This window comes from Lissotriton helveticus, chromosome 10, assembly GCF_964261635.1.
Source record: "Lissotriton helveticus chromosome 10, aLisHel1.1, whole genome shotgun sequence".
NCBI classification, from domain to species: Eukaryota; Metazoa; Chordata; class Amphibia; order Caudata; family Salamandridae; genus Lissotriton; species Lissotriton helveticus.
In genome coordinates this window covers 132,371,920-132,396,841 of record NC_136071.1, presented here as the reverse complement: position 1 = coordinate 132,396,841, position 24,922 = coordinate 132,371,920, and the positions used below count along the sequence as shown (strand labels likewise).

Sequence of the window (24,922 nt, the reverse complement as noted above, 5' to 3'; positions counted from 1 at the left end):
TATTCTCTCCCAAACATAACTCCTTTTGCAGCCTGGTCCTTCAGTATGCCGATGAAACTATGCTGTTAGATCGTTCTCCTATCGGACCACATCGAGCCTTGGCGCATCACCTCTACTATCAAGAACTAAATGATCTCAATCTCAACTTGGGAAAAATGAATGAAGATAGTCCAGTTTGGTAAATGTTCCGGGGTTCACCATTGGTGGATTAGAGGAGCAAAGATCACAACGACAAAAGCCTGTCAGTTCCTAGGTGTGTTGCACGTTAGAAACTGTGTCACAACATCAAACTAGCAGCCATGCATGATAGAGCAAGAATCCTGCAGTACAAACTACGAAAAGTATATCACAAATTGCATAGCTTATCTGGCGACTTAATTTGAGAACTTCTAAAAGCAAAATTGATCCCTGTATTCTTCTATAGTTCATCATCATTTGGGGCAACTTTAAAATCTGAATTTTAAAAAATTCTAGCAGCTTAAATTCACTTACTTTTTAGTCTTCCTCAAAGCACTTCTCAATACCAACTAAAACTGGAGTTTGAATTGATTGATCTAGGTTGATGTGCTCAGAGGTTGAGTCTTATTTTGAGGGACCTCAACAATCACGTAAAAGAACACTCCTTTTATGGAACTGCTGAATTGCATAGAATGTTAGACTCATCGGACTTAAAGAGGGAATGAGTGGCAAAATAATCTAGAATATGGTTATTTCAGGACTATCACCATAAGTGCTGCAACAGAGAACTCATACAACACAAATATTGATGACTTTACCAACCTATCATGTGGTCCTTTACTCTTACCAACTACAACCTACACTTCACCAGCTCCCCAGCTCCACGTGAGGATGACATTGAAACATAAGCAAGAGCCAAGTTTATAAGAATTTGGTTTCTCTTAGTTCAAATTACCTCACTGAAATACAGCTTAAGTGCTCTATTGACCAAAAACTACTCATGCTCATTAGAGCACATCGTTTGTAGCTGCCCTCACTTGCTAAACTTGCACCAAAAACTTCTGTGTTCCTCATTTCTTATACTAGGCACGCATACAACTTAATCCACTTTATCGCAGGGCGTGAACAACGAATTAATCTGTTGATCAGTAAAATATATGAATTTGGCAGTTATGGAAATTGACAAATGTGACAACTTATTTCACTCTGTGTCCTGAAGGGACAGTTATGTCCATCATCATGGACATTAAGTGTTCATTTGGCCCCAAAGTTTATTAAAATCCTACCCTGCCCTTTCCAGGCTTTTAGTCTGCCAGACTAGCTTGAAATGTGATTTACTTTGTCAATCGAAAGTATACTCAAATCATTGAATTAAAAAACTGTGAACATTTTAATCTTCTGGAATTTGGACTATATGAATGTTAGATTGTTTTTTAAGGATTTTATTATTTAATAAGGTAGCATTTTTATTCTAAAAAGGGAGTACGTGCCTCAGGAATAGTACCTACAGAATTAATCCAGGACACAGTATCCAGCATTCGGCGCTTTGGTTCTGCCTGCCGACACTGGGGTGGACTTCAGCTCCCAACCTGCATCTGTGAGCCCAGGAGAAGGGGCTGGTTTCTACTAGCTCTTTTAAGCGTATTTCACCACTGCAGTCCAGACGCGTGCACAACCCAAGACCGAGCCAAGAGCAGGCCTGTCTGCGCCCGTCAGAGCATGGAAGAGGCTGGGCTGGGCCCACCCACTTTCAAGGATTTAAACAGCTGTTGCCCAACTGGAGCTCTTAAGTGAGTGCCATTTTAATTTCAGGCTATGGGCAAATGTAAGGCTACTGGTCCTGTCACTGCACTGCACAGAATAACTACCATAGACCGCATGCTTGCGAGAGCCTTAGGGGTGTTATCTAATGAAATAGCGCTGACTGAACTTAAATTGTCACTGGAGCAGCAGCTACTATCTGTTGACGCTAGCAGCAGTACCAGTGTGATTAACGGAGAACCAGCGACAACAGAAGAGGTGGGGGGAGTGCAACTCATTAGCCATCAAAGTGAACATGGCATACTCGTGGTCAATTCCAATAACTCCTACGGTGCAACCAGTCTGAATCATGGGAACAATTGCATCGCAGAGTAACCCACTGGTTTTTCAGACATAAAAACTTTGATGTAATGGAGCGCAATAAGAATTTATAATGTTATGTAGAGTTGGCTGGGTGGGGACCTCAAGTAAAAACATAGAGGGAGATTGTAATGTGGTAAAGTTTAGACAACCAGTGTGAGAAAACTACTTAGGTCAAACGTGGTGGGCTATCAAACCAGCTCAAGGATTGTTACATTACCCCTGGGATTTTTCTAAAAAACAATAATACCCCCCTTCATGCACAGGTATCCACAGCCCAGGCCACTTTTGGATTGCAAGAATAGATTTTCAGCACTATCTGATCTCAACGATATTGACTGACTATTGGGAAACACGGTTGCAAGTCAAAAGGTAGTGCCCAATCAGGCCTTGGCTCCACTTCGGCTCCTTTTTTCACCTCACCTTTTGCTAAGTCTAACTCACATGTACCCCTCTTCAAAATACTCAGCTGGAATGTAGCGGGTCTCCACTCCATGGTACCCCTCCCGGATTGGCAGCTTTTTGTAAGAAACTATGATATCCTGTTGTCTCAGGAAACTTGGGACCCTCAGCCTCTGGTGTTTGATGGGTTTTTGTGTGCCCGATGTGCCATCTTGGTTTAGACGTGCATCAGGGGTCTCTATATCAATGTAAATCTGCTGACCGGTGGTCATGCTCAGGCTCTGGAAACCCCAGCAAAGGACTTTCAGGTTGTATTTTTTACGGGGACTTTGAGCTTTAAACTGGTTAACTTCTATAATAATGACTTGGTTAATACTTGAACACAAAGTTCCCTGCTTTGTTTGAATATATCGATCCACTACTAGGTAAGGTTACTGATAGGGAGCGTCAGGTGTATCTTTGCCTAGCAGGTGACTTCAATGCTAGGTTGACCCAGCATTTCAAATTAGATAATGATAAGTGCATTACGGAGGGTGTCGAAATTAGCGGCAAGGAGTTAGAGGCTTACCTCTCACCACTTGACTTGAATAATGTTACGGACGTGGGTGGTATTAGTGGCCCAGGGCTGCCCACTTATAGGGTTATAGGGAGCTCATCTATAATTGATTACATTTTTATTTCTAGTAGCTTAACTAATATATTACAACATGGAGCAACCATCCACTCAAATATTGGGGATTACAATCCCATTGAGGCCGGTCTGACTCCATCAATGTAGATGTTGGAATTAGCAAACTGCAATCATCCCCAGATAACCTCAGATTGGTTTGGAAACTCCAAAATTCACCCAATTCTTGGAAAATATCTTAAAAAATAGTCAGGAATTGGTTATGAGCTGCCTGACTGACTAGGTAGCCCAAAAGCCGGTATTGTGCCCTTTCTTGGCCTGTGCTCAAATATTTAAAAAAAACTCTTGTAAAACCTATCAGATCCCTATGCACTGTATCATGATGGATCAAACAAGACTGGTTGGCAGCCAACCGATTATTACGCAGGGCACGTGCTGCTAACCCTAGGGAACCTCGCACAGTGGTAGGTTTAAGTAAGCAGTAAAAAGCGTTTACTGCAAAGAGATGGAAGGAGGTAATTACACAGCATTTGGACATATTAGCTGAAGCAGCATCTAAGAAGGGCAGTACATCCTTCTGGAGTGCCGTAACTGCTATGAGAACAAGAAATCACACTGTGACTCTGATGGGCTGCTGTCAGAACTGGGGGTCTCTAGTTGGCAGAGGTAGGTACCACTGTCCAAATAGGGACCCTTGCTTCTAGTCAGGGTAAGGAGGAAACACTCTTTAGATAACCTCTGCTCACCCCCTTGGTAGCTTGGCACACCCGGTCAGGCTTATCCAAAAGCAATGTGTAAAGTATTTGTACCAACACTCACAAGTAACACAGTGAAAACACCACAAACTGACTCCACAACAGTTTAGAAAAATAAAGGTATTTAATCTAAACTACACAAGACCAAAACGACAAAAATCCAACATACACAGTTCAAGAATATGGTTGCAAACGAGTTCTTAAGGTTGCGATAAAATAATCCACAGTTGCGTGAAAAGTTCACAGTTGCGTCACGTTTAGCCAACAGTACCTTTTAAAAGCGACAAAGTTCCAAAGCAGAAGCTGGTGCGGTGGAAAACAAGCGATGTGTTGCTCCTGAGACCCTGGGGAGGCGATGCGACAACCCCGCTGCAGCAGCGGGCGTGTTGTGACGAATCCGGTCTGTATGGGGAGGAAGGCCACTTGTATGGATTCCGGAGCGTAGGTTCTGTAGGAAGTTTTCTCCCGCAAAGGCATGATGCGATGATTCTCGGGTGTTGCGACGATCTCCGGGGCGACGATGCGTGGTCCAGCAGCAATCTTTTTCTCGCAGCTCCTCGATGCGATGGCTCTGCGACGATTCTCGCAGCGACGTGATGCGATGATTTCACCCAGCGATGACAGGCTCTGCGACGATGTTTGCAGCAGCGGAAATCTTCCCGCTAACGAAGGGTGCGACGTCTTCCGTCAGCGGCGACAGGCGCTGCGACCATCTCGGTCTTCGTAGCGGCGGGAATTTTCTCGCTCAGCCAGGATTGAGATAGATTTTCTGTAGCAAAGTCTTTAAAAGCTTGATTTGTAGCTCCCCAACACAGGTACAACTTCCAGAGGCACCACACATGGGCCAAGCACTCCAGGAAGGACATAGCTCTCTCAGCAGAGCTCAGTGAAGCTGGGGTGAAGTCCGTTTGTTCCTGGGACTTTAAAACAGGGAGCCAGCTCTTCTCAGGCCCTAGGAGATTCCTTCAAGCAAGGGGACACAGCACAAAGCAAAGTCTTTCCCCTCTCCTTGGCAGCAAAGTAACAGCAGGTCAGTCCAGCAAAGCAACAGCAGGACAGTCTTCCTTCTTCAGTTTCAGCTTTCTCCTTGGCAGAGGTTTCTTTTTGATTCCAGGATGATCTAATTTTCTGTAGTCAGGGGTCCTGTACCCCTAAAAGTCTTTGTACCCTTTGTGCAGGAGGGCTCTGAGCCCGGTCTGAACCAGTTCTGGGTGTTCCTTGAGCACTTGTTTTCCTGGCCTCTCCCTTCCTTTCAGAGAGAGGGGCAGGGTCGTCAGCTGCCCAGCAGGAGGTGGAGCCAGCATTGTGGAGGGAAAGCACAGCCCTGGAGCACTTTGTTGATATGATTCCTTCTCTCCTTTCACAGTGCAGGGCAGAGACATCAGACGCACCACAGGGGGTGGAGCCAGCACTGTGGGGGGCGGGCACAGTCCTATTCAGGTCCCAGGTGCAACTTCTCCCTCCCATCTAGATGCAAATCTCTCTATTCACCACTCAGCGGGCTCATTCTGTCTCCTGGAATCCCCCAGCCCTGTCACTCACAAACCAGACAGTCAATTCACAAACCAGCCAAGGCACACAGAAAGGTCAGACAAGAGAACAGCTACTTTCTAAAAGTGCTGTTCTCAAACAGAGGATTTAAAAACCACCTTTCCTAAAACATGTGTTATTAAATTCTGAGTTCAGGGATACCAGACTTTTATGTCCTAGCTTGCTCCTATGGGAAGATATGCGGTTAGCCACTGTAGCCAGCATTCCCCATGATAACCTATGGGCAAGATAGCCTTACAATAGTGAAAAACGAAAATGGCTGTAATTCACTACCAGAGCATGTCACCTGCACTAGTACATGCTCTACTATTTACATACACTGCACCCTGCCCAAGGGGGTACCTTGGGCCTTCCATAGGGGTGACCAATGTGCACAGAAAGGGAACGGTTAGGCCTGGTCAGTGGGGACACTGACCAGGAGGACATGGCAGTTCACAGGCTGCACACATGCACTGCGGTGGCAGGCCTGAGACACCATTTTAGGGCTACTCAGGTGGGTGGCATAACCATTGCTGCAAGCACACTAGTAGCATTTGTATCACCAGCCCAGGTACACTCAGTGCACTTTACTAGGGACTTCTGGGGGATACAAATATGCCAATCATGGATAACCAATTACCATAACAATTTACACAGAGAGCATATGCACTTTAGCACTGATCAGCAGTGGTAAAGCGCGCAGAGTCCTATTGCCAACAGCCACAGGTCAGGAAAAATAAGGGAGGAAGAAGCAAAAAGTTTGGGGATAACTTTGCAAAAAGGGCCAGTTCCAACAGCTGCCATAATACCAAAGAGGTATGAGAGTCTTATTTTTCCAAAATATATAATGCCACAGTATTGATTACTCGGCCTAGCATGAATGTTAGCAACCACCAGGGCACTCAGAATACTTTATGTGAAGTTGTTGATTCCATCTGCCAGTGTCAGTAGGAAGGCTCCTGGCCCTGAAGGAGTTCTTATTGATTTGATTAAGTGTAACATCGAACTCTGGGCTCTGTTAATGTCTAATGTTTTCAACAATCTTGCACACCCCCTGTACTGAGATCTTGGACTACTTCCACTATTGACCCAATATTCAACAAGCATTTGCAATGCAATAGGTCTCACAAATTTCGCGAGTTTATGCTATCGGCATTGTAAATGACAATGCCTTTTATTGACATTTTAAAACCAAAAACATAAATAAAAGTCATTTCATTTACAATGCCAGTAGCTAAAAAGTACGTAAATGCGAGACCTATTGCATTGTATTGCAAAAGCCTGGGTCCTATGCTAGCTACCAGCTGGGGCGGCCCCAGAGGCGGGAGGCATCTCCTGAGCGAGCAGTAGCTGCGGCAGCTGGTGACAAGGGTTAAATAGTCTTCATTTCAGTGGATAATTCACCAGAAGTGCAAACCGATTTGCTACAACCTAGCAGGTGAAGAAAAATGCAGTGATACCTGAAATTCAATAGTAGGGAAACCCGCATAAAATAGTAAAAGCGAGCCCTTCTTAATTCTAACATGGATGCGCATCTAAAAAAAAATGTCATTTGGTGGTATGTATAATATTGACACACCTTGATGTACTCTTGATTGTGTGCACAGGCCCTGCAGGCGTCCTGTCACCTGGTTTAAAGCCAGGTTCATTACCATTGACTACAGAACACTGGTGAGCAGTGACTTTAGCTGAAAACCGACTTGCATAATGAAAAACACGAATGTAACATGAACAAAGCATGTTTGGGGAGCTGCGTCAGCAGGCAGGGTGGTAACCATTGTTATGTTAGTGCTCTTAACATGTGCTCAGCACACAAGGGCTCTCTGCACCAATTAATCTGGCACACGACATCCCTTGCAGGTGTGGACAAAAGAACTGGCACACAGCTGTGCGCTTATCAGGGTGTCAAAAAGACTACGCTTCAGAATCATGGACAGGCATACATGAAATATTACTAGAAATTCCCTTTTCACTATTTTAAGCAACTAATATTTAGACACACATTTGTAACTGAGCAGCATACTGCCTGAAAATTGTGAGACATGCGGCTAAATTAAAACAGATGATCCCGAGTATCTTGCGCATGCGCTGAAGTCGGTTCCCCTTTCTGTGGCGCTTAAGATTTAAGAATCTTTGAAGCATTGAACTTGTGGATCATTTGTGAACGTGCAGAGCATACAAACTTCATCATTTTAAAAGGTGGAAAAAGTTGGAAATAAAGTTGGAAATAAACTTCTTTTAGAGGGTATGAAACACCTTTGCAAAGACAGCCAATATTCATTGAGTGACAAAAAGCTCAGGAGAATCACGTTGGGCATTCGATAGGGTGAATGATGACTTGTGCACCTGGGGTACCATGGACACAGTAGTTTCCAAGCAGGAACTAGGAGAGTAAAATCGCGCCATGAGCGCGTTGTGCACGGACAACTAGAGGGGGGTTGGTACAAAGTAAAGCACAACACTGAAACTAACTAGGAAAGTGAAAGCATGCCATGCGCACATTGTGCTCAAACAACGCGAGCCGTACACGTTCACAACGCCTGTCCAGGCGAGTGCACATCTCCTGTCCCCCTTTGGAAGCTAAATCGACAACAATAGAGCTCACAAGAGATCAGCGCATGCTCTGCGTCGCTGGCGAGACCTAAAAAGGGTAACCGGTTACATCCTCGTTGCTATTGTCCCATTTCACTCATTGACACATCTGTCAAATTACTAGGCAGAGTTTTATATAATAGGATCAAGAAGTGGGTAACAGAAAGGCAATCTTACATAACTGTCAGTATGGATTTACAAACCGTGTAGGTATAATAAGCAATGCCTGAACTTAAATCTAATTATAGGTAAGTACCCAATAGCCAAGGAAAAACAATTATATCTTGCATTTATGGATTTGACTTCAGCATTTGAGTTTGACTGCATGAATCGGTCAAAGCTGTGGCAATTTATCCTTTCTAAGGGAAAGGATGAAGCACTTGTACACTTTCTAGCCTATCTGCATGAAAACATGAAAGCCAGAGTAGGATTTGGCTCCAATGGTGAAGTTTCCAATAAAATAAAAATCTCCTGACGTGTGTGGCTAGGCTGCATGCTGTCACCCATGTTGTTTATATTATATATCAATGAGCTCAGCTCTTGTTTATCCACCATTACCCTCGATGTCGCAAAGGTGAATGGAGTTTTACTCACTGCCGTGTTATATGCAAATGGTGCAGTGCTGATGGCCCACATGCTAAAAGCTCTGCGCCTTATTATGACTTGCGGCTAAGCATATCTAGATTTCTACCTTTACGGTTGGTCCAACCCGTTTAGAAAGCACTGGCACTAGGTCATGTTTGATTCAGCTGGCTCATGGTCACCCAATATTACACACCGCAGACTAAAGCTACCCTGGGTAGGTGGCTCCCTCTTTAGTTTACCTCAGCCCCCTTGGGGGAGGTAATTTCTACCATTTTACAGATTAATGCGACTCAGTGCGTCCGCAGTGCAACATAATGGGCTGAGATGTGGGGTATTGCAAATTTAAAAGCCATTCGGGTGAAGGAAAAAAACTTTTGCAGAAAAGCCCTTTCTGCCCCTTTATCCTCCTCCCTTCTCATTTGTCATGAGGAGATGGGTTGGGCTTATATGGGCGAATGTATTAGAGCTCGCCCCTTACTCCAGTGGTTATCTATTTAGACAACTGAGGAGGCGGGCCCGTACAAGAAACACTATCAGATATTTTCTTGCTTGCAATATAGTCCTTATTGTACCATAGATGGCATATGTAAAGGAAACCTTCCTGGAGACCAGGTTGTCTCACCCTTTTCTGGAGCCTGGCTCCAGTGGTAGTCTAAATAAAAGGCTTGTGAAAATGTTACAATTCAATCAAGCCCAATCCCATAGACTCAATGTGGGAATGCTAAACTGTTGCAGTTCACTTGCGCTTGAGTCTTGATAGACCATTGACCAATTATTTGTTTAATGCATATGGGCTTTGGGACTGATGATTATTATTTTCACTGGGCTATCAAGAAACTCTTGGCATATGCCTATGTCCTTGCGATGGTAGATCTGGGCAATCAATGTTGAGTTTTACCTTTTTCTGTGAATTTTACAAAAAATACGCCATATACAATTCCTAACCCCTTTTATGTGGTCTCCAAACTTCATACTGCCCAGCTTTTTATTTTTTACAACAATTGGTAGATCATGAGTCTTGTTTTCTTGTCGGCTCTTTCTTGAGAGCCACTGTGCGGTCGCGTAGCACGAGGCATTTTTAGTAATATATTCATTCTTCTTCTTGATATGTTTTTCTATATGTATGTCTGTCTTACTGCATCGTACTGTATTTTTCTATGAGATTATATGTTTTGTTATTTTAAATTGTAGTTAAATGAGTATTTTATACATTCCATGTTTTTATCTCGGAATGTGTACTTTTATGGTTGCATTCTGCTCCCGAATAAAGTTAATCTCATTTTGATTCTAATCCAGGAGGCATGGTACTGATCTGTTTGCCTCATACAGTGCAATAGTATGAGCTAAATTAATTTAATTCAGCTAGGTTGGTTTTGTTTTTTTACAATTATATGTATAAGGATTCTTATTAATCGAACACATAAAGACTTATTTTATTAAAAAGGCATTTGAAAATAAACATTCAATAGATTGTATATCTACAAAAATTAAGTGCTTCAAATAAAGTCAGTACCCTTTTTGGAATTAACAGATTTTCAGCACCCTAGAATGTATCGAAATGTCCATTACAATGCGAAGCGCTGCAAAATTTGATTTACGTTTTGTAACGTTTTCACCAAATTGTTTCTCTGAAATAGCATTTAGTTGAAATGTACTGAGATGAAATGACATGGAACCGAAGCAACATTACAAATCACATGTACCAAGTTACATTCTTGTTGAATGCTGATTGTGATGTCATTGAAAGTAAGCCACTTATTCTCTGGTTTTAAAGCAGCAACTATGAGATCTACAAGTGATATTTTAATTGGGATATGCCCTTTGCATCTAAGATCCGTGGTTAGGCAAACAACAGCCTTTAGTTATGGAGATTTATGCAAATTCAATCAATTAGCTGGATTGCATATGTGATGCTGCATGCAAAGGTATGAGGTATGGCTACTTTGATCGAGGATTGAGCGGTCGCAGCATGTTCAGGGCCGGCTTTAGGGCAGTGCAACGGTGCAGCCACACCTGGTGCTGAGTTAGGGGATGCTGGGTTAGGAATACCTTATGGGTTTAAAAGCACGTGCTGCAGAGTTCCTTGTGTCCTGCAGTTTTCAGGCAACAATACAAATGTCAAGATAACTGGTGATCAGTGCTCCTGCTGGACAGACACTGGAGTTTTGTCTAGTGGCTGTTTTGACTCATCATTAAGTAGTGCAGGGGGTTAAAGAGCATTCAGCGCACAGAATTGTATTTAATGTGAATAGCTCAGTGGATTGCTGCTTTTGTCACTGAGATCATTTTGTTACTTGTATTTCATAAGTTACAATCTTAATATAGCACAGTGAGCTATGAACTGTCACTATAGAGCTACATGCAGGTATAGGTTAGAACATTGTTTTATTTTCCCAAGTCTTTTATTATCCTAATCAGTGCTTTAAATGGGCCTGTACTGTCTGGTAATTTTGAGAGGGAGAGTACTGACACTTCTGAAGAGAAATGTATTACTTTTAATTGGAGAGTAACAGCATTTCTCAGAAACAAGCAGGCACCGAATACCTGCACTTCAATTTTTCAATTTCAAGCACTGATACTAATGATGCTAAAAAAGGGGTTGTTTGGGTAGAAATACATTCTTGTTAGTAAATCCAACCCCCACCACTGTGTATCCTGAGACACAGGTGTTTCACAGTTGTTGAGGAGCCTGTAATTGTTTTCTAACTAATTGCAAGACAACCTTCTTAGACAAAGTTAATTCTAACAAAGTTAATTTGAGACGGTAAGCATTGCTCACTATGAAAAAGGTTATACTAAGCTGGAAATTAAACAATTTTTGGTTGACTCTCAATTCACCAAAGATCAGATTCCATAAATATTTCTTTTGTAGGACCATTTTCACCTTTTCATTGCCAGCCTGAGTCACTTAGAACTGTGTTGACCATCATTTCGAAGATGACGAATTCACCAGAATAGAACTATTGATAAATGCTTCGTGGAAATCGGTTCCTTTTGAGTAACCAATGATCCATAGTAACACCCAACATTATGGCCCTACGCTGATAGATAAACATTCTTAGGATGGACTCTTACTTTAATTCCTCAGATCTAAAATGTTTTCTTCTATTTCAGTGTACAAACAACACTGCACCTCCGCCTTCCGAGACTGCAGACCAGAAAAAAGCCGCAGAGAAGCTGAAACTAACGAAGAGAGAGGTAAATAAACACATATAAAATATGAATGCACATTTTATAACACCAGCCTTACAGCACTCATAGATTTTATATTTTGGGAGTTAAATTCTAGCTCTAAGCAAAAAGTTTAGAAAGTTGTGTTTTATGTACCCTCCCCACGCCGTCGTGACCGTAGCTGTTGGATTATTTGTTGAGAAATGCATTGAGCATGATTTGCAAGCTATGTCTTTCTTCACTCACGGGTCCAGACCAAAACAAATTGTTTTAGATATCTACTACCAAAGGCTAGGTACCAAATTCTTGTACAGATGAGCCTAACATTTCTAATTGTCCACAAGTGTTCTCCATTTCCCCCATCATGTGCAGCATAGTATCATTTGCATTTAGGCCAGTGTTTCCCAAGGCCAGCACTGCTGTACATTATCTTGACAAGCAGTAGCAACATGATTATGTTACAGGGATAACTGCTCATTTGCTTGTCCTATACGTTGATCTTATATACTTCAATGATTTCTGGAAACCTGTGACATTATATTTTTTAATGTGAACATAAAAACGAATAACTTCTCATTTCCACGTCGAACAATAAATCCAATCAATCCAAAAGATGCTTTAGAACATATTAACCTTATTAAATTGCACATGACACACTCAACTTCAGTCAACTTACCCCTTCACATTCACACATCAAGCATAATCTCACAAGTCTTGCAATAGCATTGTCACCATACACAAGTCTACCCTGCAGCTCACACTATTCTTCACTCCTACCAAAAAAAAATTCAATTCTCAGAATTACAAAGCCTATCTTCAAAATTATGATTATTTTAACTTAAAAGGCTATTTCCTAAAACGAGGGGGACTCAATGGTCAAACATAGTTTATTATAAGGGGCAATCATAGCAATGATTGCAAAATTCTATACTGTTGCTCAATCACAACTGAGCCCTGATGAACTCGCCAATATTGGAACAGATCAATCTCCTCAGGAAGTTTGAGCCCTTTTTGAACACTCAACTACTTTCTCAATATCTCAGTTCACCACAATCACTTACATTAAATCAATTGTCATCACAACTGTCATCTCCTCGACCTAATTAGAGCTGGTTCTTCTAACCTGATCTGCGCATCAACCCATCCGATTCTACATCTCAGCGAGGAAGCCCCACACAAAGCACAACTCAAGCTAACTGAAACTAGAAGACACTTATTAAAGAACTACACAGCCAATACTCTCCACCAAGCACACATTTCTCTCCTCCTTCTACATTTGACACCAACATCAGATTCCAGGTGGCAGTTGCCACCCAAGGCCCAAGCACAAATAAAGACAGAGGTAAAATATCCACTTTTTCATACAAACAATACCTCAATAGAATTGAAAGACGCATCCCCAAATTCACAAAGATCTTGCACCATCCTTCATCCCCCTATAACATCTACTGCACTCAGAACAGCAGACAAAACCTGAAAAAAGGACATCAGTACAGCCAACTTAACTGCCAACAAACAAATGCAAAGCTCTCTACATGGCTACTAAATATCACATTTATCCACATACTCCTCAATTGCTTACAAATAATACAAACATCCACAGATATGGCCCAACTGATATTATCAGTGGACTGCTCCCTTCCCTGCACAGCTCCGCCTCGTAGCTGCTGCCCGAGCTCCCTGTTGCTGACCATCTGGCGCTCTAGTCAGTAGTTAGAGACTCCTCCACCTGCAGGCTCCTGCCTACGTCTCATCCCTGATGGTCTAGTGGTAGAGTGTCTCTGCTCTGCTGCTGGGCTGCCCTCTGTCTCTCTCCTCTGCCTTTTTTAATGAATTTTTTCTATCCTTTCACCTCTTCACATTTTATTGTACTTTTTACCTTTTCTTTTTCATGTTCCCAACTTTTTTGCAACTTTGCCCCTGTGATCCCCCGAAGCTCCGGCCCCTCCAGGGCCACTTTCCAGCTCCCCTTTTTTTCCCCCTCCCAGCTGTTCAGCCCCTGCATACTTCTTAATGATGGCCGCTGTGCTGTCATGCTGCTGCTGCGACAAAGGTGTGCCAAAGGCAAGCCTGTCTGCGCCTGTCCGTGTCTGGACCACTCCCAATGCCACAGACCCTGTATCTCGACCCGTTACGATGCCTGCACCTGCCAAGCCCTCAACCCAGATGCAACACCACCTGCCACCTCACATCGCCTCGCGACTCCCATAGCCCTGTCTCTTGTCACTACTGCTGCCATATCCAGCTCGGCACTCCAGCTCCTCCCACCGTAGGATCGACCCACAGCATACCCGACCATCTCAGCTGCATCCTCCTCAACATTTGCTCCCTCCATAAACACACCACAAAAATCTGGTCCCTCGCCTTCTTCACGGAAACCTGAATGAACCCCAGCTCAGACTCGAACATCACCACCCCATTCCCGACGGATACAAGGTCATCCCCAAGGACCGCACCATCAGTGCAGGAGGAGGCATCGCCATCACCTACAAAACTACCCTCTGCCTGACCACCCACTAAGACGACCCAACGACAAGCATGTAACACCTCCACCACCACTTCCAGGTCCAGACCAAACACAACTCCACCCTCCATGGCGCCCTCATCTACAGACCTCCTAGCCCGCCTACCCTTCACCGGCGCCATCTTTGACTTCATCGCACCCCAGGCTCTCACATCCACCAACTACATTCCAGTCGGCGACCTCACTTTTTACCTGAACAACCCCAACAACCTGAACCATGCATCCCTCCTGGAGAACCTTGCCAGCGTGGGTCTCAAGCAGCTAGTCACCTCTCACCACTGAGCAGGACACATGCTCGACTTCCGGCTTCCGAACCAACCACAGCACAGAGGCCACCCTCCTCACTGCCACAGACAACAACTGCTCCCTCCTTGACCAGGGTGAAACAGCAGCCCTCACCCTACAGGACCTCTCAGCCGCCTTTGACACCGTCTCCCACTGCACTCTAATCACGAGACTCCAGGACGCCGGCATATCCAACAAAGCACTGGGCTGGATCCCCTCCTTCCTCACTGGTCGAACACAGCAAGTCAGACTACCACTGTTCCTCTCAGAACCCACAGAGATCAGCTGCGTAGTTTCCCAGGACTTCTCCCTGAGACCCACCCTCTTCAATGTCTACATGGCCCCACTTGAAGCCATTCTCAGGAACCACAGTCTCCTACGCCAACGACACCCAGCGGATCCTTCTTCCTCACCAAATAACCCACAGCCACCAGTCAACTTCCACAATGAGATGAGGACCGCCGCCACCTGGATGAGAGACAGTTACCTCAAACTCAACTCGAAAAGACCGAACTCCTCATTCTGGGTCCCACTCCCTGAGCTTAGAACAGCTCCTGGTGACCCACTGTGCTAGGAACACCACCCACACCCACAGACCATGCGTGAAACCTCAGCATCATACCGGATTCCTCGTTCATAATGAACCACCAGACCAACCCAGTTTCCTCATCATGCTTCCACACACTCAGGCTGCTTCGCAAGACCTGCAGGTGGATCCCCACTGAATCCAGAAAGACGGTCACCCGCGCACTCATCAGCTGAAGATTGGAATACGGCAACGCACTGTATGCCGACGTCACCCAGAAACACCTAAGGAAAATGCAGCCAGACAGGTCATCAACATCCCTCGCTGCTGCCACATCACCGCACACCTGCGAGAATTCCACTGGCTCCCAATCAACAAGAGTCTCTTTCAAGCTCTTCACACCTGGAACCTGGAACACCACGCCTCTCCACCTCAGGCAAGCCTTGTTGCTGGCCAAATTCAGGAAGGATCTTAAGGCCTGGCTCTTCGACTGAACCTCAGTGCCCAGACGGATCAGAAACCTTGAGACCCTCACGGGTGAGTACCTGCACTATAAAAACCCTGATTGAATAATTGATTGATTGATTGAACGTCTCACCCAGAAACCAAGCATGACTATAGAGCATGCAGATGACAATAATACCAATAGTGATAAATCACACATAAATTATTGTAGCTCTTGAGCACGACAGTCTTTCCAGCCTTTGACCTTCCAAGCTCTGATTAGTTTCATAAGTGCACTAATAACAACGGCTAATAATAACAAAATCCTGCGTGCTTCATTTAGCAAAATACCTTGTACTGATACTGCATATCACATCAACAACATCAGTACCTCAGAGGAATCTTTCAGTCTTCCCTCAACACAAGCCTATCCTACCAGTCATAGGTGTGCTTTCAATGTAGCACTGAAACTGCAACAATCTAGGCAGTTGTCAATGCATTGAGGAATATCAATAACAACAATCCCTGCCTGCTAGTTTGCCTTGACGTCTTTCGGCACTGTCAGCTTCCAGCTTCCAGCAGAAACTTTACTCTCACATTAGCTAACTAAAACATTTCCAAACTGCCATGTGTCTTTTCTGTAACACAGACAGAAATGTACCAAATAAACTTTTCCAAATCCTCATGTAAGTCTGCAGTCTGTGGTCTTTCCCATGGTTCAACACCTGACCCATGCTATTTACCCTTCTTAGGGAGCCTGTAGGAATACAATATCTTAATTCTTCAACATGCAAATGAAAGAAAACTCACAATATTGGCAGCTTACTTTCTTTATAACCTCAGGTCATGCTGGATTTGGAACCACTACCTTAAGCTCCATTCAACCAAGACAACAGTGGTCCTAATAATCCACACCACACTTACATTACTGGTATACACTAGCAGTGCAACATCAATCTTGAGAGCTTCACATCATGGCTCTGCTTTTGTATCAGGCCCATAGCTTTCTAAGTAGACACCAATCTATCTTTCACGAATCATGTCCAGAGAATGGCAGTCATTGTGAAAGAGACTTCTAATCACAAATTCCTCACCTAGAATATTCCTCAGGCATCAGAATGGATCTGGAAAATTATGGTAAGTTCAGCTGCATGCCGAAAAGTGGTGAAGATCATCTCCATTTCGGAGCCATCCATGTCAGAAGGGACAGCAAAGTGCCCATCTAAGTGCCACCCTAGCACTGACGTTAGTTCCTTTCTTTCCACAGAACATCTTGGATCCAGAGAGCAACCTCAGAAAAATTTTGACCAACTTTTTGAGATTTTTGGACGAAGCTTTTTTGAGTAAATTACTCACAGTGTGCTAGTGACATGTCCCCCACTAAATATAATGGGTTTAAGCCTCGGGGGGAATGTCACAGACAGACGTCTGTGTCTGATCCTTATTATGTCTATCTCTGGTGCCTGGGGTTGATTCCTGACTCCAAAGCATGCGGTGAGAGCAAATCGATGCTCTCCAGGGAAATTCACGAGTGGACAATGAAGCTCCTGGCAGCGGAGCAGAAATAGACTCCGCTGCTCTCTGCCTCAGTCCCTTTCATGGAGCCTGCCGCTCTCTGGCCGGTCTTAGAGCCGCTTCTGTGGAAGGTTTTCTTTGTGGTCAAAGGCTTCGTCCTCCAAGTCAGGTAAGCCAAAGAAGTACTGAAAAAAGAAGACAAAGCATTTACGGCTTTGCCCTACATATGCCATGCTTCTATGCTCCATTTCTGCACTTCACCTGTGAAGCAGCATCAGGGCCCATTCTGCACTACCGTGGGTTCACTGGAGTGATTCAGCTGAGTTGAGAGAATTTTATGATGCCATGCATGCCATCTTAAAGCCATTGATTCCCTGTGGCATGCCGTTGCACCCCACAGAGGTATAAGGTGTCCTGGCTGGGTTATTACTGGAGGGTCCACCACTGACAGCAACTCGGTCCTCAAGATCCACACTGGATCCAGACCTATGCCAACACAGGTCCCTTATTCCACCATAGCTCCCCAATGATGCTTGATGGTTACGACCCCTTCCTTATACCCAGCTCCGACCTAGTGCTGCCCCAACTCCACTCAACGTTGTTGCAGGAATCGTCCAGGCCTTATCAACCCCTGAACTTAAATGTGGTTCACTGTAGTCCATGGGCATTTTCAGTTCCCTGTGCTCCTTTCGGCCTCACCAGCACCCCTCATGTGTTCACAAAAGTGATGTCAGTGGTTGTAGCTCAGCTCCAGAGGTCTGGGATTTCAGTCTTCCCCCACAACGATGACTGGCTGCTGAAGGGGGGGTGGTTGCCACAGGCAGTCGCCACCCACCTCCACTACGGCACACCTTTTATACTCTCTGGGATTCACCATCAACATGCCGAAGTCACACCTGACTCGTCAGACACTCCCTTTCATCTGAGCCATTCTGGATACAGTGCAGTTCCACACCTGCCCTTCGCACTGGAGAGTCCAGGATATTTGCATTACGATCCTGATGTTTCAGCCTCCCTCCTGGATTTCTGAAGCTTCTGGGTCTGATGGCCTCCTGCATCCTACTGGTAAAGCACAACAGATGTCATTTGTGGGCTCTGCAGTGGGACTAACTCAGCCATTGATGCCTTGCTTATCCTGAATGGTAACTACAACCAGAGGTGGCATGAGGTCTCTTAGACAAATTGGAAGAACGTTGGCTCTATCTGTTCGCCACCACCAAGAATGTACACTGCAAGTACTTCTCGTCATTGGAATTTCCAAAGCGGCTCTCGCCCGGCGATGCATTCCATTTAGAAGATCAGGACCAAATGGGCTCAAGTCATCCAAGTGGCTGTGGATTGGGCACAGAGAGAATTGTATCACAAACTCCTGAGCGTGAGCATTGGTCCTCTGACTTGGCTGCCTGTTGAGCTTGACCCTCTCTGCAGGGTTTACCTTTTGCCATAAGCCTTCCTTTTTAAAACATATATGTTAACCATGGGTAGGACCTAAAAATCCCATTGGGGCAGAGTGTAATGAATTAAAAAAAAGTTGGACATATACTCTTAAGTCTTATATATCTAGGTAGCAAAAAACATCCTAAATTCCTTTTTCACTACTGTGTGGTTATTTCTCCTAAATAGTGCACCAAGAACCAACAGGAGACTGGAACAAATCCTGTGCAGTGGCTCCTCTTCAGCCTCTTGGAGCCCTCATTAGCTACAGCCTTTATCTTCATCCCACCTGAGAATTTTGACGTCCAAAAAACGAGTAAGGGCCGAATTTATAAGTCGACAGAGGGGAACACTCAGTCACAAATGTGATGGATATCCCGTATACTGTATTATGATCACTTTCGAAACTTTGGAGATCGTAATACAGCAGATGTGATATCCGTCATTTATGCGAAGGAGTATTCTTTCTGCTGACTTCTAAATCAGGCCGTAAGTCCAAACATAGAAATCTTCACCTCAAATTCATCCAGTGGCCCCCATAGTATGATGACACCTCCTCACTCACCACCAGCAGCCCTACCCTGGTAAACTTCACATTCTCAGACTTATTTCTTCAACATTTCTTCTAATTTCAAAAGTAAGCCGAGACAGGCCTCAACCCACCTAGTTTATCCAAACTGCGCTCCATCATGACTTTGCCCAGGTCTCACACAGCTAGATGTCCAAGGTTGGCTCTTTGATCTTTTAGGTGCTAGTTTTTACAAAAAACTTCAAAAAATCATAACTGGTTCCATTGATTAGATTTGTGTAGTTTTGGTGTCAAATAATTTATTAAAACGTACTCAATTTTTCCAATTAGGTGTGGGATTTTTCTTGTGATTTGTTTTCACTTTAGTACTGTTTGAGTGTTGCACAAATACTTAACACATTATATCTAAGTTAAGCCTGACTGCTTTTGTGCCAAGCTACCTGAGGGTTAAGCAAAGGTTAATTTAGTCACTTTTGTGCTTCACCCTTTGTGGTTTTTGCTTGAGAAGGATTCACACACACACGTAAACCAAAAGCTCCATTTCTCACACTGACCATCAGGAGGATCTAGCTCCTGTTGCAGCAGCAGGGCTGGCTTCAGCATCTGAAGCTGGCCATGCTCTGCCTTCAGGCAAGGAGATTGAACGCAGCAGTTAAGACATTTCGATCTCACTCCTGAGGTCTGTGGCTTACATGTCCTAGACATCTGCCAAGCCGCTACATGGATGTCACTCCATATATTCATGAAGCACTGCTTTTTGGATTACAGGTCCTCCAAGACAGGGATTTTACCTATTTGGTGCTTTTGGGTTTGAGCAAGTTTGCAGACCAACCTCCAGAGAGGGATTGCTTGGATAGCTATATTAAGGTGGGGAATCTGTGGGTAGAAGTCTCTATGAGAAGTTAATTACCTTTCGTAACGCATTTTCAAATAGAGACTTTATCTAACAGCAGATTCATCATGACCCTCCCATCCTCCCCACTCTGCAGACTGGGTTCTTCACCCTAAAGAACCTATTAGAGACCACACACCTGTCTACATGTTTGTTTTTTGTGACTCTGCGTTTTGTTTGTGGAAGTGGTAACAAAAGTAACTGATATAAGTTCATAGTGGTGGCACTTATAGGGGCACTGGGACATCTTTTCTGATGCGGGCGATGCCATTTCACAGCCGATTGATGCCGCCCACCGGCACCTAACAAAACTGCTCAAGATTTTCTTGTTCCAGTCTGATGCCTGGGAATATTCTAAGGTGAGGAATCTGCAGTTAGATAGAGGCTCTAACAGAAAAATTGTTACCTAAGGTAAGTAACTTGTACTTCTGGTTCTAGATCCATCTTTGATACCAAATCAACCCTTTTATGTATGGCTGCAACGTCCGGGCCACAGTACAGGCTCTAATATCACACATACAAATAAGGCAATGCAAAGCAATTCTTCACCTTGGCAAATTTAAATGCCATTCAGCATGCAATAAAAAAAGTTTTTAAAAATTGTAGCACATCACTCCCACGCCCAAACAACACAGGGCTACTTCTATCACCACATTCGCCTACCTACAGCTCTTAAGGAAACTAGAGGATCATTGAACAGAAACGTATTCACTGTTCAATGAGAAAAGTCCACTTTTTACTTCTACTAAATTCAAACAAAAGCTAAAAATGATCTAATACTCTGTGTTTATGTAAGCATATTATGGGTAATTATCAGACAGTTAATCTTTAAATGGGGCCTTGACGAGATGTCACTGGTATGCCAACCTATAGTGCATGGAGTTATCTTTTAAACCACTGTTTTGCCATACCATTCTATTTTTTATATATTGACATAAACTCAGGATTCTATGTTAATAACAATCTGTTTTGTTGGTTTCCTTTCAAGCTGGAAATGTTACATGAAGAGGTTCTTTATTCGCTGGTTTACAAGGCAGGGGTTGCTTCATCAGAACAAATTGTAAATGAGGAAGTGCTCTTCAATTATCTTAAAAAGGTGAGTCATTTTAGAAAATGTCAAGGAATTGTACTCAGATAAAATACTAAATGTACACCAAAAATGCAGAATATTCAGTCAAACTCGTTGCATGTTATTCAGTGCTATTCAACTGAGTCCTAGATTTAAGTACATGAGCCAATGGATGAGGCATCACTTTGTTATATTCATGGCTACTGCATAGTGCAGGGTCACATTTTGTGTCCTTTCTGTGAACAGCTAGGATTTATTTCATGGTCATCATCCAACCTCACAACTGAAATCCATATCCCATAGTAGTTTAAACGTAGAACCTACGCATGGGCGTAGCTACAATGGTGCATCTAGTGCAGTGGCACCGAAGTTCAGATGCTGGAAGATGCCCAGTCTGGCAGGTACCAGCTGCAGGCATGTTAAAGGCTGCCCCTTCAGAATGTTTTAAACTCTAAGCATGCCTTAGGCCTGATACTATGTTCACTCTTCTGGGAGGGTGAGAGAGAACAGGATACAGACAGAGGAGAGGAGTGGAGAAATGGAGAAGAGAGAAGAAAGGATTGAAAGAAAAGGCGAGAGTGAAATAAAGGAAAAGTAAAAGAATGATAGTCAGGGATAAGGATGAGAGAGAAAGAGAAAGGTAATAAGGATGTGCAAAAGGGGAAAGGAAAGATGTAAAAAAAGGCACCAGACATAAGGATGCTAAGTAGATAATGGGGGAAGGAGATAAGGGCGCGTGCTAGACTTATTATTAAGTCGTGTGCTGTGAGAAGGTTATTTTTCTCACAGCATTCTGAAATCTACTTTGCTTCTTTCGTTACGTATTTTCAAATTCTTCGTAGACACATGGCAAACAATTGCCTATGGCTGCAGTGGGAAAAGATAAGCAATGAAGGGCTAGTGAAAGTAACATTCTCAATACCAGTATGCAGCCAGCACACAAATGTACCTGAGGGTAACCTCACCCAAGGATATTTCACAGGCAGACTCTACCCTTGATAACACCCAAGTTTGGTTGACTGTTCGTCATCTTACATTCAATGCCAATGTTTTGCAAATGGGTTCGGCCCTAATAGAACACTCAGATGTTTTGCTTTTTGATCACCCATTTTTGTACATTTATGGTGGGTGAGTATCATTACCTGAGTCTCCCTCCCAGTCATTTCATGGTAAATTAGACTGCCATGTCTTTGCTACCAGTGTCCGTCTTTTAAGATAAGGCCGCTGTGACGCAGCCTGGGTAAGGGACACTGGGCTGGTTACACGTGAACATATGTGCACCCGGGTATAGGCTGCATGTTAGAGACTACAGTCAAGTTACCTGTGCGCAGCTATCAGTCTGCACACAGGTAACCTGCCAGTGGCATTTTTAAACTGCTAATTTGACCTGTCAAAATACACCTTTTGACAGGCCTAAAACTTCATTTCAAATATTAATAGGTGACCTACCCATATGTAGACCTTATGGCCCATAAAGGCAGGGTACAGATTTTTAAACCTAGGTCACATAGAAATTAATGTTGAAGATGTCCTTATAATTATCCAACAAAATGACTTTCACTGTAGCAAGGCTGGCTGCTTGCTGACTTAGGGAATCGTTGGGCTACATTGTGACATTTAATAAATGCTAAATTTGGATCGGTAATATCTAGAAAAGTACTTCTTATACTCTTTTGAATTTTCCTCTTTAATGGTGAGGTCGTATTTAAATTATTTAACAAATGCCACTTTTCAGAAAGTTAGCATTTTATTGTCTGAAGTTTCTGGGAGTTTCCAGCTGCCTGGCTGGTGATGGCACTCCCACTTAGAAATGCAAATTTAAGGCAGGCGGTGCACTGAAGACTATGTCTGCAGTGACCCCAGAGCTAGTGGTCCTCTCCAAAGGCCAGTGCCGCTGGCCCCCTTAAATCCTCTAAGGACCAGTTGGGGGAAGATTTCGACTCCAGTGCACCCTCTAAATTCCCTCAAAGATGGCCAGGAGGCCATGGAGTCGGTGGAGGGCACATCAAAGGAGAAGGCTGGTGCTGGGAGCCAGTGAAACCAGCTGGGTTGCCCCTTTAGAGGCCAAGAGGCCTGCTGAAAATACTCCTGGTGGCTATAGCTCGCCACCAGGATCAAAATGAGTCAGTGAACCCAAGATCATCGAAATCAGCCCAACGGGGCTGGAGATAGTCATCTTAAAAGAATCTGACCTTTGACCCTTGTGAGAGAACAGAGTGCATGGGGCTCTGCAGCCTTCCTGAATTCTACCCCTTGAGAGGGCCAGTACCTGGGTAATTCTTTCTCTAGGGAGGGGGTGGGTGTTGAGCCCCCTCTCCCAGACTCTCTCTCAGGCTGGGGACCCCATCACCTGGGCCAGCATACCTTTTTAAAGGGGCCCGAGACCCCATCCCTGGCCCCAGAAGACAAGTACCGGGTCCCAGGACCTCATCATCAGCTCTCTGCCGCAGGAGCACCAGGGAAGTGCTCCTGCATGGCAAGAGCAGAGCAAAAGATGTTGGTGACTCCCACCCAGCATGGAGCTGTACGCAGGATGTCGGCGGGGTTGGGGGGCTCCCCCTGCGGCCCCCAAAGTAAAACCTACCGTGGGGGTGACCAAGGTGTGACCGCTTATCCCACTTCAAATAAATAAAAAAGGAGAGATGCGCAGTGCAAGCACACAGAAACAATGATGCCCCATAACACCCTTCATTTTGGTTTGATGGGATGGTCAGATAGGCGCTTGTTGATTGCTTTTTTCAGGACTTCGGCTGGGTAAGGAAGGAGGGATATTGATCGGGAATTGGCGTGTTTTGGTGACCAAGGTTTTCTTTAGGAGGGCCTTGATGGCTGTGTGTTTCCATGGTTACAGGAAGGTGCCTGTTCTGATGAAGGTGTTGAGGATAGAAGTGAGGACCACACTGACAGAGATTGCTCCTTTGTGAACGGCGTGGTGGGGGCAGGGGTCTGCCGGGGCTCCGGAGTGAATGATCTTCATGATTGGTGTCGTTTCCTCTGTGCTCATGGTGCTCCATGTGGTGCTTGTTTTGACTTCCTTTGTCACTAGGAGGCTCCTGGAGATGGCTAGGCAGTCCAGTTGTGGGGGTTAAAGTGCTGTATATGTTTACAATTTCGCTGGAGAAGTCGTTTGAGAGGTTATTGCACATATTTTGTGATGGGTTGATGTTTCTGGTGACAGCTATATATATTGTGAAGTCTTTCACAATTGCAAAGATTTCTTTGCTGCTGTTGGAGCTGGTGTTTTTTTGTTCGACAAGTGCCTACCTCTTAGTTTCTCGGGTGAGCTGGTAGTACCTTTTTTGGGCATATTTGAAAGCATATTTTTCTACTTTCCCTTTGCTGGTTCTCCATTTTCATTCCAGCCGCTTGCAGTGACGCTTCGTCATTTTGAGGCTTCTGTGCACCAGCTGGCATGTGTTCTAGTTTTGTTCTGTGTTCTTGCTTCATTTTATAGTGGCCAGAATGTCGGAGCAACTGGTGATCCACTATTTGAAGTTCACAATATTGTGTGCCCGGATACCTGTGGGTTCTTGCGTAGGGACATCATCCATTCTGCCTCTGTTAGGTTGTTCCAATGTCGCCGTGCTGGACCCTATGTAAAACTGACTATCACCTTGTCTGGGTCAGGTGATGAGTCTTGGTGGGTTGATTCTACTAGTCCACACCACCTCTCCCGAGTAGGCCATATGAGGCTTCACTATCCTAAGAGATTCCAGTGCTACAATGGAGTGCTTGGTCACAGTAAGAGGAAACTGTGGACCTATTACTTGCACAGGTCTGAATAACTAATAACCCAATGTCTTACACAATGAAGCAAAAATACCCGTCATTAATACCTTAACTCTATAAACACCCTAGGATACACACTATTATTGACAATGGGAAATCATTTGGATTTTTTTTTCAGAACTTCCACAAGCACATTAGTGCAATAGCTGCTGAGAGCCAATCATCAGCTCTAA

The 24,922-nt window shown here is 44.2% G+C and overlaps 1 protein-coding gene across 1 annotated transcript in view; it reads left to right on the top strand.

The window, feature by feature from the left end:
- BAIAP3 (BAI1 associated protein 3) overlaps positions 1–24,922 on the top strand; it is a 1,057,809-nt gene that overhangs the window by 602,981 nt on the left and 429,906 nt on the right. Inside the window, exons 4-5 of the mRNA XM_078664937.1 lie at positions 11,686–11,769; positions 20,880–20,987. Of these exons, the coding sequence (XP_078521063.1) occupies positions 11,686–11,769; positions 20,880–20,987 (192 nt within the window). The remainder of the gene's footprint in view (positions 1–11,685; positions 11,770–20,879; positions 20,988–24,922) is intronic.